Source organism: Nuphar pumila, chromosome 11, assembly GCF_984573655.1.
Source record: "Nuphar pumila chromosome 11, dmNupPumi1.hap1.1, whole genome shotgun sequence".
Taxonomy (NCBI): domain Eukaryota; kingdom Viridiplantae; phylum Streptophyta; class Magnoliopsida; order Nymphaeales; family Nymphaeaceae; genus Nuphar; species Nuphar pumila.
In genome coordinates, this window is record NC_143259.1 from 117242744 (window position 1) to 117258958 (window position 16215).

The 16215-nt window shown below is 39.8% G+C and overlaps 1 protein-coding gene across 1 annotated transcript; it reads right to left on the minus strand.

Annotated features, from left to right (window-relative positions):
- Positions 1-225: 225 nt before the first annotated feature.
- LOC149823057 (cysteine-rich receptor-like protein kinase 10) lies at positions 226-11741 on the minus strand. Its single transcript, XM_089980427.1, has 7 exons — positions 10967-11741; positions 9379-9492; positions 2844-2965; positions 2531-2741; positions 1272-1509; positions 834-981; positions 226-745 (listed from the first exon to the last, which is right to left on the minus strand). Exons 1-7 carry the CDS (start codon positions 11739-11741, stop codon positions 452-454), a joined length of 1902 nt encoding a protein of 633 aa, XP_089836553.1. The 3' UTR covers positions 226-451.
- Positions 11742-16215: the final 4474 nt, after the last annotated feature.

Below are 16215 nucleotides of genomic sequence, written 5' to 3' on the forward strand. Positions count from 1 at the left end.
ACTCCCTTGATTTGCAAAAATGTTTGCCGTTTGATTTTTTTCTTTAGATGTATGTAATATACTGCTGTCCTCCAAAGAACTAAGCAAATATTTAAATTTGTTTATAATAGGCAGTAGATCAGGTTCAGTTCAAACTTTTATAAAGTTGTATATATAAGTTAACGAAAGCTCTGAAAGAATAAAGGTGCTAATAATTCTTATGAACAAAATCCTATTTAATAATTACTTCCAGACCTCTATGGATACAGTTAGGAAAAAAGAAGGAAAAAAAAATTAAGGCACAGTTTCTATTGTGGACTGGTAGTATTCTTTTACTGGCAAAATGAACACTTAGAAATACCTGAGCAAGATTAGGGGTATTTAATCAGGTAAGGTGAAAAGGAAAATAATCCTTCACCTGGATGACCTTCAAAGTCAGAGACACTGTCATTTGTAGATAATGACATATTGCTCATTTAGATCGGTCACCTTTACCTCCACTGATATCTGAACTGCTTGTATTAAGAACTGATGGATCTCTGCTCTTGTCTGAGCAGAATGCTGGAGGTGAAGGCATTTTAAGAGTAACAGTGGTAGAATTGAGCATAAGCACAACGGATGACATGGTTGGTCTATCAAGTGGATCCTTTTGCACACATAGCAAACCAATATGAATGCACCTCAATACTTCAGCATTTGGACATGAACCTGACAATGTTGGATCCATCAGCTCCAATGCTCTATCTTCTATCCAAAGCATCCAGGCCTGTATGTCTCAATAATACCATCACAATTAAGGGCTGAGATTTTAAGTTGGATATCTATGTGAATCAATTTATTCAAATAATACTTACATAGCTCAAAAGATCTTGACCATCTAACTCATCAAATGCTGTGTTCTTCTTACCACACACAATCTCCATCAGCAAGACCCCAAAGCTATAGACATCTGATTTTACAGAAAATCTCCCATGCATGGCATACTCTGGTGACATATATCTACTAACAGAAACAGATGTCTTAACATCACTTCATTAATCTCTAAAAGATTGCTGTAATTTCTATTGCAAAGCCTTTTGGTAATCTGGTCCTTGCAACTTAAGACACTTTCAGAAATGTTAGAAAAATAAGAAAAATTATGGGGAGTAATTGATAAGAGAAAAAAGTGTGCATGTCATTTTCAAATTATGGTCATGTAACAAAACTTTAAGTGCTAAAATGTTGCATAAAGGAAGGAGATTCAATTAACTTAAAGAATGGTCTATGTGAATGAATTTCAACAATGATCTTACTATGTCCCCATAATTTTGTCGGTAGTGCCATGCGTTTGATCAATAACAAAAAGCCTTGCCAGTCCAAAGTCTGCAATTTTGGGGTTCATGTTTTCATCTAACAAGATATTGCTGGCCTTCACATCCCTATGAATAACTGTGAGATGAGAATCTTCATGTAGATAGAGAAGTCCTCGAGCCATCCCTACAATAATTTTAAGGCGTTGTTCCCAGGCCAATTCTGCATGTTTACTTGGATCTACCTCACAGCAGAAAAACAACAAAAAGGAAAAGTGTAATGTTAACCTCTGCCCAAAAGGGGAAACGTTACAAGTTAAAAATCTATTATATGTCATAGTTTCACCTGCCCAACCTCTTGCCAAGATAATGCACATGATGTTAGATCGTTAGTCCATTAAAATAATGCCCTAAGGAAATGAGGTCCGTTATTCCTAGCATTTAGTATTTCTATATTTGGATATATATAGGAGAAATATTGGTTACTAATGAAGGTAAGGAACTAATGAATAGAAATCACTCTTTTCTTCAAAAAAAATCAACTTTTTGTAGATCAAATGTTACACGTCATCTACATGGTTTGTTTATTATGAAACTTGTTTTGAATCATGTGATTATGACAAGTAATTAGGTTTTTAAAGAGGTCAAAAAATCAGCAGCCCACAATGTGCCAAAATTTCATAATTCAAAAGATCACAGTTTTACATCAGAGAAAAGCAAGATCCAAGGCTTGATCACTAGCAAACAAACCATGCTGAACACATCTATGTGGTTAGATTGACTTGATACAACTTTCACCTATGATTTTCAGCTCATTAGTAGCAAATGTTTTCCCATATATATATATATATATATATGTGTGTGTGTGTGTGTGTGTGTGTTAGTAGCAAACCAGCCCACATTGCTTGATCCGATTACAATGATCCAATAGTCGATTCCAAGCAAATGGACCACCCGACGTCGAATGCATCTGCAATGTTAGATTTGCCAAAAACCCTATGAAGATCTCGGTTCATATTAGTTTGCATATTTTGCTGGTTTACATATTCCAGTTTCCCTATATATATATATATATATTCTGTTAGCCCTGCAGTTCATCCACTTCTATTGTTAGGAGGGGACGACTGATTTCTCTGTTCTTTGAGATAACAACCATTGGATGTACTGAAATTTCCATGAACACAAGACACCTTAAACAAGGAATAGTATAACCATAAAAGATGGTGTCTATCTATGAAAGAAATGTCATGAGTTTAACTAACCAAAAATAAATTTGTCGAGGCTTGCATTTGGCACATATTCATACACGAGTATCTTCTCATCTCCTTCCACACAACAGCCTAGTATTCGAACCAGATTCCTATGTTGAAGCTTTGCAACCAACTGAACCTCATTCTTAAACTCTGTTGTTCCTTGTCCAGAAAATGTAGAGAGTCTTTTTATTGCTATTTCCCGTCCATCTTCTAGTGTACCCTATGAATGTTAATATGCAAATTAATGACATTTCCTTTTAATGGTAGTAAACTTAAACAATTATTCTGGATAAGAAAACATGAAACCGAGATAAAGAATTACCTTATAGACAGGACCAAACCCACCTTCACCAAGCTTATTTTCATCAGAGAAATCGTTTGTGGCAACTTTGATAGTGTCTAAGTCGAATATCACAAATTCCCTGATTGTGGTCTCCTCGTTGGCTGCATAAGAATCGCATTAATTTGCAGATATTTATAGGATCACTAAACAGCTTCAGTTATGAATGGGAAAACTGCCAAGTCACTAGCAGTTAAGGTCCTCCTTGAATAATTTACATCAGGTGGGGTGGGGTGGGGGACTACCAAGAATAGCAATTGTTATGGATGATGAGAGTACAAAAAATTATTGGACATTGCTGCACTTCTTGTCAATGTTATTGAAATAGTACTTAATTGGCCCTTTTTTCTTTGACAGACAAGATGGGGTTGGGCAGACTACTACCAGTTCGTTAGACTAAGATAATTCAAGAGTAATGTGAGAGAAGGCGGTGACCCCTTTGTCCAATGTTCGACTCCACAGAATGTGCAAGTGTAACACACCAATCCGGTAGGTATTACTTTACAAAGGGAAGAATTCAAATTAAGCACAACAAAACCATGGCATAAATTTTTTTTTTCAACATCATAGTTTTATAATCACAAGCCTTTACAGGCTACATCATTCGTATATATAAAGAGTTTAATAAAATAAAAACATAAATGAAAGTTTCGTCTGGATCTAGCCGCCTAAAGATACCTGTTGTAACAGTGGTGATTTCGATCAATATCTGATTGATCACCTGAAACTTACCGTTGTAATTATTAAAAAGAGAGGTGAGTCTAAAACTCATTAAGAAATATTTAAAAGCAACTATAGTGGACTCTAAACCCCTAATCTTAGTTTAATTTTTACATCACATAACATGTTTGTTTCTTTTAAATCTTCCTATTAATCTTTTCAAAACTGAGAAGCTAGCATCCACTCGATGCTAACTACTATACTAAATTGACTATACTAGTAATATCCTACTTTAAGTGTAGCAGGCCCATGTAGAATACCTCAATTCTACAGTGTTAGTCAAACTGTGAATCATTCCTTATGATCTCATAGGATTCACGAGGAACTGCAGTGAAAGAGGAGTGTCGGTAGCTAACCGGAGAGTTAGACTAGAGAGTTATACTTGCTCCCCAAGGTTCGTGGTTCATCCTACATCATGGTCTGCCTAGAGTCTCAATTGTTGTGTGAAACATAATCTTTAAGATATATTAAACAACTCATTGTTTTCTCAAGTTCATTATTTTCTCTGTAACTTAATTAAGTTTCTCGAATTCTTCCTAGGGTTCTAATATTCACCAAAAGATCTAAGTATGCAGGTATACTGTCACTACATCAATAAATTACCAATGGCTCAAGTTTATGGTGGCTCTCATTCTGACGGCCATCCAATAGTCATTTCCATTTGTCGCCTCTTCTAAAATTTATGGGGTTAAATCTAGTATGTTATTTACTAACTGAACTTTACTCAAATACTCAATTTTGTTCTCATGCATATAGTTCTACATTCTATGTAATGTATTTTTGTGCAAAATACGCCTTTTTAACCTGCAAATTATATTGAGAACTTATAAATACATGAAATCATTTTTGGCATTATAACTAACTCATATGCATTCATTTTAACTCTCATATAGCATAAAACACATTTCTAGAATGCAACTATATCAAATCCAAGATACAATTATGTTTTTAAACATTCATGATTTCATTTAGCTAACTGATACAAGTAACAAAAAGATTTTGTATTATTAACTAAACATCGTTATAATATCCCTTACATCAAATGCAAGTACTGAACTATTGTATTAGAATTTGTCCAGTATATAAAACTTTGCTAAATCGACATTTCTCACATTTTGTAAAATTACCAAACCAGCATCCCTAAGAATGGTCTACCGATACTCGGCCTCCTGTGATGTGTGTTTGACTTTGAAAATGGGGCAGCTAGATTCCTCTTTGTGTCCCAAATCCAGTACACTAAAATTCATTTGATTATGAGTTTAGAGTGAAAGGTTATCCCCACTTTACCGAACTAACTAGAATAAGGGCAAAATGGTTATTTCACTCCTCGAACGGGTATGAATCCTCTAAATCTAAACTTCTCACTGACCTAACCCTGCAGTAGTCTATTCTAAGTTTAATCCAAACCGAACCTTTCCGAATTTAGTTCCAGATTCCTCAACTTAGATCCAAATCCAAATCTATTCTCCTGTGGATCCCAAACTGGATAGTGATATGGTCTATATTTCGTATACTGGATACAAATCCGGTATGATCAATCCGAACTCTGATTCACTCTAGGTTTGGCGCAAAAATAAAATCAAACCAATCTAGATTAGGTTTGGGTTCAAACTGGATCCAAACTGCTTCATTCTGGTTTGGTCCTACTGGATCCAAAATTGACCCGATCTCAATTTGTTCTAATAGGATCCAAACTAAGTTTGGTCTAACTTGGTCCTATTAGATCCACTATATGGTGAGAAATCAAGACAATTCCTCGAAAGCTATATATATATATTATACTTCAACTGCGAATGGTCCAAAAACTCATCCCAATGTGAACTCATTTGACCTGGTTTGGGTTGCACCTAGGCGAAGGTCCATGCTGACTCGATTTGGTCAAACCCAAACCAAGTTGGTACTAAAGCCCAAAAATCGAGACAGAACCAAGCTCAGTCCGTTCCATTGACCAAACTCGGTTTGGGTAACAGACCCAATCGGTCTGTCCTACTATGCAAGACAGAGAGCCATCTCGCTTGTGACCAGACTCGGTCTAGGTGAACCCAGACTGAGTAGGTCTGAATCAGACCAAGAGAGTAAACTCAAAGCTCACTGTCTAGCCTCCTCCTTGACCTGACTCGGTCCAAGTGATCTCAGACCGAGTTGGTCCTAAAAATAAATTGGGACAGAGAGCTCTTGTAACGACCCAATCTGGAGCCTCTCAAGCCCGGGTTCATGGATGTTAGTTTCCAGAGGAAAAATACTCAATAATCTCGAAAACAACTCAAACCATGCCAGAATTTTTTTTCTTTTCATTTAATAATTAAAGGTCCATGCATCCATTTACAATAACATAACCATCCAAAGAGTAGAAAAGAAAGTAAAGGTGAACCATACTTCTGATGTAACTGATGTGGCAGAGTCGTACTAAGTCCTGTGAGTGACGACAGCAATCCCTAAACCTACAGTTGCAATCAAAAGAAGGGGGTGAGTCTACAACCCAGTAAGATTCCATTTACAAATATATATGAACGTTGCAACTGTAGTGAGCTCTAAGCTCCTAGTCTTAGTTTAGTTTACTATTTTACCCACTTGTTATTTTTGAGTTTTAGCCCCCCTCTCACCGCAGTTCTAACATCATTATTAGACACCGCCATTCTATTTTGCTATTCCGGACATAGCCTTCTCGGGCGTAGCAACCCATGTAGACAACTCAGAGTCTACGATGTCGGCTAGACATATGAATCACTCACAACAACGTAGCTCAAACCGGCCCAAACTACGGACACAGGTGCTGCAGCAGCTCGTCGGTTGCAAGCCGAGAGCAAATGAGCTCAACGGTAGCTAGCCGAAAAGCCAGGGTGGCTATATCTGCCTCCAAGGTGTCTCAAGGAGTTATACCTGCCCCCAAGGTGTCTCAAAGAGCTATACCTGCCCCCAAGGTTTTGTGGTTCATGCTACATCCTATATGTGTCTAGTGGGCAATGTCTTAACCCCTAAGTGTCACCTAGGAACGTCTGAGATATTTCTAAGTTACTCACGAGGTACACACCTTAACATTGCCCCAGACCATGCCTCCTAATAGAGTTTTCATAATACACTGGGTGGTCATCCTATACACAACTTTTACTCAACATTCACATCTTAGAGTCATTGTGTTATACAATCCTCAATGTATATCCACTAACTACTTTTTAACGCATGTTTACATGTCTGAACTGTTAAGGATGGCAACCCACCACAGATTAATTCACGATACTTACAACGACCCTCCCAAGGCATAAGCGTGACATTCTCAAGGTAATACCTACTCTGAGACTCTAGAACTCTACCTTTAATTTTCACATAACATATTAATCTCCTACAAGCAATCATGTCATGCCACATTTATTTCATAACTCAGAAATTATGCATGATCAGGTTTAAGCATCACTCTTGAACTTTATAGATTCCTAAGCATGCAAAACAATGTCTATTCACAATAAACATAACTAGCATACTTGAAGCACTTGGAATCATATTTAAAATGCCTAAACTAACTAGCATGTGTTTTAATCAAATAAGGAAGAATTTACAAATGTTCACTTACCTGAAACGCTTAAAGTCCATATTCTTAGTTTTACGCAACCTTTGATCTAAAATCAATAAACACCTCGTATCATTGTCAAAATTACCAATCACCCTTACACTTAACTGTCAAACTCTGACCTCATTCTTTTAGAGTTTGTTCTAACATCCCTTACTAATAGATTCTACTCAAGCAGTAGAATCCACGGATTCAAGAATCACATGAATCTAACTTCAGGACACTTAGTCATGCCTTGTATACTTTGTAGGTATATCAAAGGCAAAATTGTCTTTTTGCTTTTTCAACCATTAACAATGACCTCTATGTCATCTTTACCTCATGTTACTTTAAGATCCACATCCATAATAAAAATTGGACCACTTAGGTCCTCAACTCACTCTGATTTAGATCCTGGATGCGATATTCTTGATCCAAACCTGTTTGAAATGGTTTGTCTGGATCGGGTCGTCTTATCAAGTGTGACTTGAGTTTTGGGTCCAAACTGGGATCCAAATCTGAATCCAATTTGTAATGAAAAAATCAAGTCTTCGCTACTTCAATTTTTCCACTGTACCCGATTAATCAATCGCACACATCTTTATACACCCTACGCGTCTGATTTGTCTTGATCAAGACTGAGTCGGTCTAACCTTTGGTCTGAGCCGAATAGATCGGCCATTACAAACCTGACTCGGTCTGCTAATTAATTAAGACCCGACTCGGTCCGAATAGACCAAGCCAGTCTATCACAACACACGTATCCTCACTCGTTTTTTTTTTCGTTTGGCTTGGTCTGGATACACCCAGACTGAGTCACTCCGGTCTACGCTCAGTCTGAGTCACATCCAACCTAATGACCGACTTGGCCTGCAGAAAATGCAGACCGAGCCTATCATCTCGGCGTTCAATAGTTCCGGCAACTCCTACAACTGCTGGATTGTTGCAGCTTCCTGGAAGCAGGACGACACCGCTGGCGCTCGCCGGTGGCTGCCAACCCAACGGTGGTAGCAGGGGAAAACCCCCCTTTTTTTTTTATCTGCAACCAACGAGGGCATTGGCCGGACCTCCTACCTCATCACGAGAGGCGGTCCATCCCTCCCCATTTTTCGTGGTGGCAATAGCAGAGGAGAAAAAAAACTCCTCTGTTACACCCCTGATAGAGCCAGAAAGGGACAGGGTTCTCCCTGTCCCTGTGTCTCTGCAATTCGCCGGCTCAAAAGGGAGAGAAACTTACCTGGCGGTCGGCGACTAGCGGAGCTCCTCTTCTCCCGTTTTCTCTCTTCACGCTCCCTCTCCGCTCCTCTAATGGAGGAAAGGGGAGGATGGCTTTTATAGCCATGGGGTGTTGGTTCCCCCTCCTGAATTAAATGGGGCACCCCTCTTCCCCTCCCACGATCTGATTCGTGGGAGAGGAAGGGGCGTCGTTTTCCCCTCCCTCCGTAACCCCCCCCCCCCAAGACAGAGTCTGCGTTCTCTATCTCGCAAATGCTTATTGCCTGTCCCTTCTGGAGTGCCCAGACTGAGCTCGGCTCGATAAGAGCCGTGACAGAAAGCCTAGCTGCATTCTGTCCTTCCACAACATGACCGAACTCGGTTTGGGCATGCCCAGACTGAGTCGGTCCTCTCCCAATCGTTGGTGCCGGCAACCCTTTGTGGTGGATGGCCTTATCAAAGCCATCGCCGACGACCACCATGGTTGCCGATGCCGAATCTCAACTCATGAAAACCAAACGAAAGAGAGAAAAAAAAAACGTAGGCTTCCGTCTTGGCGACACCACCTAGGTCGGATGGTGCCCCGATCACCCTCTCTCCTCCTCTCTTTCCTTCTCCCAAACACCCTATTTCTTTCTCTGTCTTCCCCTCTCTTTCTTTCTGGAGGGGCTGTAACCCCTCTTTTTCCTCGTTAATGGAGGCCTCTCCATCTCCCCACTACTGAAACCGTGGGAGAGAGGGAAAGGCTTCACCCTTAATGCAAAATAATGATGACTTTGATCCCTCTCCTTCCCCAAATAAGTGGGGAAGAGGGAGGCCTCTCCATCTCCCCACTACCGAAACCGTGGCAGATTTAAGTCCACGCCAAGGGGTCTCAAATGAAAAAAAATTGGCACATGCTGAGTGCCTCCAATTAAAAAAAAAAATACATGGAGGTCCTCCAATGAGCCTAGGGCTTCATCTTCTCTTGACTCCGCCTATGCAAATTAAATCTTCAATTCAGGGACTCAACGCATGTGGTATTTGGTATTTGCGTACCTTGGCGTTTTCTAGCCGTTGCCTTCCTAGCTAGTATGCCACAGCAAATGATGGAGAGAAGCACCACCAATGGAACAACGATGGAAAGAACTGTCACCAACATGGTTTTATTGCCTGCATCATCATAATCAATACATACATATCTCATTAGTGTCCTATCTTATCTATGGTCATTGGTCAATCAGTTTGATTGAGTTGGCTTTATCCAAAGACTCGATGGGACCCTGCACGAACAAACTCCACTCTATTATATAGAGACTAAGAAACAAACTTTAAATTGCATTGTCAAAACATATGTTTAAAATGTCATTTAAAAAAATATTGAAGCATCTAATCTTTGCCACCTATTACCCTCATTTTTGCTTTTATAATATGTAGCATAGGATAGGATAAAACACTTCAAATTGTTTTACATCACAAAAGATTTGTTTTTAAGCCAAAAACGCATCTACAACATCAGAGTCAAAATGGCTAACAAATTGACCATGGTAAACACATCTACAAAATAATATATTGCAGCCCTACTCAGGTTGCAGCCAAAGGGTTCATTCACAATGGGTACAAAGAAGGCAAGCCAACGCGGGTTAGTCACACTCACCCCCACCCTTTGCTCACCAATGTGGGAGGGAGGATGAGGTGCAATGTTATTGCACACTTTTAGTGTGCTGCTGCACTTGATCACCTTTCATAATTGCTTGGGTGGCTGTACCCTAAAAGTAGAAGGTGATCAAGCACAGCTGTACACAAAAAGTGTACAATTACATTGCACCTGAAGTATCAAACAAATATTTTATTCTCAGACTTTGCATTGTATGCAGCGTGGCAGCATGACTGGTTGTTGACATTCATCTTGACATTTCTCTAGATGGGTGCATTGTCTATCTCGAAAATGTTGAGATGGATGGTCAGCAACAGTAAATCTAGCATGGAGCACCGCTGCGTGAAAATGGCCTCTTATTCTAATAGCTTTGGCGAGTCTTTTAAAAATAATTAAATAGTACATATCCCACCGTCAGTAAAATATCAAGAACATTAACGAAACATTGACTGGAATGAGAATGTATCACGGGTTTGCAAAACTCCAAAAGGGGATAGCCATCCTAAATTGGTTTTGTCACGGGTGGGTTTGGTTCGGACCCAGGTGGACCTGGTAAAATAATATTTTTTTTTATCATTTTTACATTGAAAAATTGCGAGTCTTAATCGATACTCAGGTCGGGCTCCAGTCTGGTATAAAATTTCACAAACCATACAGGCTCCATGTATCAATCGGACCCTTCAGGTTTGTCCTGGATTCTAATTGGGGGTAATTATTTATCACCAAACCCTGACCTGCTTTACGACATAGCATAATTGCATGGTTTCCACTAAACAAATCATGTAAATCACATCTGAAAGGTCAGATTCACAACAAAAATAAAAAAATGAGTTTTTTTTACTTCACATATTGTTGACAGTCAGGGACGTACCCAGAAACTTTTATTTGGAAGGAGGGGGCAAATGTTTCGTTTTTTTTTTTTTTGAAGGGGGCCCAAAATTTTATTTGTAGGGAGGGGTAAATGTCACCCATAGTAAAAGAAAACTCTACCTGAACCAGAGGCGGCCGAAGGGGAAAGGTCGGTGGGATTCGCCTTTGGTGCCGGCACAGGAGTGAAGAAGAAGCGAAATGTGTCGTACCTTGTGTAACAAGTCCTAGAGACGGAGACTGCACCCAACTGGGGTGCGCAACACTTGGGAATGTAGCCTATGGCGTTGGCCAAACAAGTCTTGCAATCGCCTACGGTCAGGTCTCTTGTGCACTGCACCAAACCATATATCTTGACCAAGCTGGTGTAACTCGCTTCACCTGTAGCAAACATGAGCCCAGACCCCTCGGAGGTTGCTTGACCAGATAGGTTGGTCAACAACGAGCCCGCCAATCGGCTGAAGCGAACAAGGTCCTTGGTGTTATCCGTATCCCAGAAGTAGTTGATCTCATCATCTCTCACTCCAAAGAAACTCATGTTTGAGTAGCGTAAGCTGCAGTAGTCCAGCCAAACAATGGCCTCCTTTTGCCTTGGACACGATTTGGTGATCTGGGCACCGGCATCCAAGATGCATTTCCTGCAATCGTCGGCGGAAACATCGCCTCGGCAGAGAACGAGGCCATATACTTGATCGGGAACCTGTCCGACTGCGGTTGTGTTGAAACCAGTTGCAGGGCCATTTGAAGCTAGCGTAGTAAGCAGCTGCTTCAGGTTTCTTTGGTATGTACTGTTTAAGGTGTAGTTCCCATAAGTGTTGGAACAGATGGGCTGGGGATCAATGGCAGAAGCAGTAACTAGGAAGGAAGAGAAGAGGAGGAGGGATGGTAAAGTGATCATTTCTTTGTTGACGGAATATGTGGTCTGCGACACCTTACTTCTTATCCTGTGCGTCTTGTAAGATCTGTCTTTAAGGAAGCTTATAATGTGAGTTATCAACAAAGTATCAGGAAATATCTAAAATAAAAAAGTAGCTAGTTAAATAAGCCGGTAGATTTTTCTATTCAGTTCCAGTCATCCCCAAAAGTCATTTCTATCGTTTTACGGGGCCCCTCTCTAGGACCTCATTGATGCAAGTTGCTTTGGTCAAATCAAACCTTCTGGATGTGATCTATGTCATTCATTTAGTCGAGATCTGATGGAACCCTGAATTGGTTCCTGAATCTGGTTTGGATGGCTCACATGCCCCCACAGTCCATCACACCTCCAAACCAAATCAGTGTTCCATCATGATCGACATTTGAGTTGCTGGAATCCAACTTGTGTGCAGGACTTTGTGGCTTAAAAAATCTACAGCTGGAAAAAACATGAAAAATGCTGTGATCTGAAACCATATTTTTCCGTCAAAACCACACGATACAAGGGTAAATTCCTATTAAATAAGCCATGCTTAATCCATCTATGGGTTCAGATTTTTTCTTTTTTTTTCTTCCAAAAAGAGAGGAAAACAATTCATTCATCAAAATAAAAACAAGTTACAAATAAGTGGAGGAGATGTCGACTTGAAGCTCATGAAGAAAGTCTGGATAACAGGTGAAGACTCCAAAGAGGGTATATATGATGATAGGGGACGAGTGGGACCAGAGTTGCCCTTAGCTAAGCATGACCACAGGCTATATCCCAAAGATGTGGGTGATCAGGTGCGGCAGCACACCTAAAGTAATGTCTAGGTGTGGTCACATAGATATAGGAGAGCTTTTCCTTTCCTTGTAGAAAGGCCCCATGGCTTTACTTTCCTTGGTCGAGACCCATTTCGTTGGGATGAAGTCAAATGAGGGGTGGTAGGGTTTTCTTTCGCCAAAGATCTAAGACCAAGAAAACTTTTCTAGACCCCAATAAGAGACGCGATTAATTGGGTCCAGGTTCCTGTTGTTATAGCCCATGTGCCACTGACTAACTGTGCTTCCCTATGGAGTGTAAAACACGGTTCAGATCTTCACATTTTGGGTTCTGAAATGAATTCCAGGAGGAGGGCACTAACCACAAGTTGAATCCTTCAACTGGGAATACCAGAATAGGTGTTTGACAATATCCCAAGGAGAGTGCTGATCATCAATGAAAGTGCCCGACTTCAAAGGGTTTTAACCAAATCCGTTATTAATCAGTAAACGCTTATCTCTTCTGCTGCCTTTTTGTTTCTGCTCATATTACAGGCAACCTAGAACTCCGCCTGTGTATAACTATTTAGTTATACACTGCAGGTCTCAAGCCCGGATAAAGGAGGAGGGTTGCAGTAGGCTTGTGACAGCCAGCATAAAAACTTAGTCATACCCTATGAATATGAACCAATATTTACAATTTATATTTTCTGTAAATAAAAAACAAACTACACTAAAAAATTCTATATAAAAGGAATCTACAACAATTAATCGTTCCACCTTAAAATTAGCAAGTTTAATTATTTACAATTCAACAATTACAATTAGGAAACATAAAAAAATAGAACTTCTTCAACACAGTTCTCTAATCATCGCCAAGATTTTGTGCGTCTTCTTGTTCATTGCCTTTATCTGTCCCTTCAGCTCCGCTACGCTGATTATCGCTAGCAGCCTACACAAAAAAAGAACAGTCAGTATTGATAAACAAAATATAATGAAATAAATTACACACTATATGTGATTTTATCATGTGTTCATGTGTGTTCTAAGGCAATAAAAAAACTCTATATTTGATTCTATCATGCTCATATGTGTGCTAAGACAGTCAAAAAATTGAATATGTGATTATAGCATGCTCATATGTGTTCTAAAGCAGGAAAAACTCTATATGTGATTCTACCATGCTCAGATGTGCTTTAAGGCAGACAAAAAACTATATATGTGATTCAATCATCCTCGTATGTGTGCTAAGTCAGATTAGGTGTCACTGATTGTCCATAGAACAACGGCCTTCATGTTGAAATTTTGTTTTTTTTTGGCATCATACGTGGTAACACCATCATCACACAGTACCTTTAGTTCATCAATCAATGACCTTAAATATACATCAAGATTTTGGCCAGGTGAGGTCGGACCAGGGATCAATAGAGACAAGAAAAGATTTGGATGTTTCATACATAAGCTTGGTGGAAGGTTGTATAGAGTTACAAATACTGACCAACATGAGTATGGAGTTGATCTACGCCCAAATGGATTAAATCCATCTGTACATAGACCGAGTCTAACATTTTGCACTTCCATTGCGAAGTTCTGATGAGTACGATCAAAGTGCTTCCAAGCTTCAGCGTCAACAGGATGCGTGATCTTGTTTTCATCGTGTCGAACTTTATTTGCATGTCATCTCATGTGTTTAGCTGTCCTTGAAGATATATACAATCGCTGCAATCTATGAGTGATAGGAAAGTAGCGGAGCGACTTATATAAAACTTCATTTGATCTCGTGCTACCATTGCCTCTTGTCTTTGGCTTGAACCAAGGATGCCCACATGACGGGCATGATATGTTGTTTTTCTACTCCTTGAAATACAACATGCAGTGATTTGGACAAGCATCAATCTTTTTGTAAACCATACCTAGAGCGTTGACCATAACTTTCGCACGATAGAAATTTTGTGGCGATTTCTCATCTTTGGGCAATATACTCTTCACAATCATGCACAAACGGTCAAGACATGATTGACTCAAATTATACTAGGACTTCAAATTCATTAGTTGAAGAACTACAGACAAGATAGTGTGACTCTCGCAACTGTTCCAAAGTGGCTCATCAGCATCTCTAAGTAAATCATAAAATCTACTAGCTGCATCATTTGGTGATTCATCATCTACGACAGTTCTTACATCACTAGAACTCATAACAGAACCCAGTTTTGTTCCTGCAACATCAAATATCAAATCCGTATATGGATTATCGTGTACCACATTCACCCATGCATCAAAATCGTTTCTAAATTCTTCTTCATGAAACATCCAGTTCTGATAATCACTCACAAAACCCTTCATGTATAGGTGATGTCTAACGCTATGAGGTTCTACAAATCGATTGTTCTTACAAATCTTGCAGGGACACCTAATCTGACCTGCGGGATCCACTGTATTGACACTTGCCGTTGAAAATTCAATAAAATTGTCAACACCATCCATATATTCATGCTATAACTCATTTTCCACTATCCTACGGTACATTCATTCACGGTTTGCAGTCATTTTCTTATGATGTTACTAATAATAGCCTAACGAATTAAAATAGAACAATCAGAATGCTACGATGAAGAACATATCAAATTTATCATGCAATATATGATGTCATATAATAACAAGAATTTTGATGCATGCATTAATAACTTAATATTTTCATGTGCAAACTATTAATGACATGATATAATCATTTGAAACATGCTTTCACTATACGATTTCACATGGAAGTCATAATAAAATTGAAAGTAACTACATGCAAGCATGGATACAATTACATCAAACCTTGCAATACATCGTAATCATTCATATCAAACAAATAGCAAACATGTACCTGCAGCAAACATACTTCAATATCTCACTAACTACTATCATGCCTAGCATGGACTCTGTACTCCAAAAATAAGAACACTTCAATATTCATACATTAAAATCATGCTCAGCATGATATCCAAACTCCAACAAAGCAACCCTAAATATCAACAACTAAGTGAGTGTGTGAACAATAAAGTGTTACATCTAATAAATTAAATAACATGTGATACGCTTGCATCACTTACTCACTATGGGTATTTACCCGATTTGCATTGTTTTTGACACTTACTTACCACAGGTGGCTGAGCACGAGCTAGTTCCATTAAAAAATCTGCACAAAAAAACACTGTTTTAAAATAAAGTCACCACGAAATATAAAAAAAACTGTTCTGGCAAGGGGTCGACTCCCCTGCTGTTCTGGCAGGGGGTCGACCCCCTTACGGAACATAGGGGGTTAACCCTCTTACGGAACGTAAGGGGTTAACTGACCCCCAGCCTTTCCGCCAGTGAGTCGACCCCCTGTCGGAACAGGCAGGGGGTCGGCAAGGAGTTAACCCCCTGCCGGAAAGGCAGGCGGCATAGGGCCCCTGCCGAAAAGTGCGGGGGGGGGGGGGGTCCTTTACCTTTCTCCGGGCGGCGGGGCCTGTGGACGGTGGGACCGACGAACGACAGGAGTGGGATCGGCAAACGGCGGGAGCGGCGAACGGCGGCAGCAGTGAAAGAAGAAAAGGAAAAGTTGTCTGGGATTAGGGTTATTCGAAACTTAGCAATGGCTTAGCGACGAAATTAATCCATCGCTAAGCCACGTAAATCAAATTTACGAAACCAGCGACAGACTATCCTCTGTCGCTAAGTTGCGACGGACT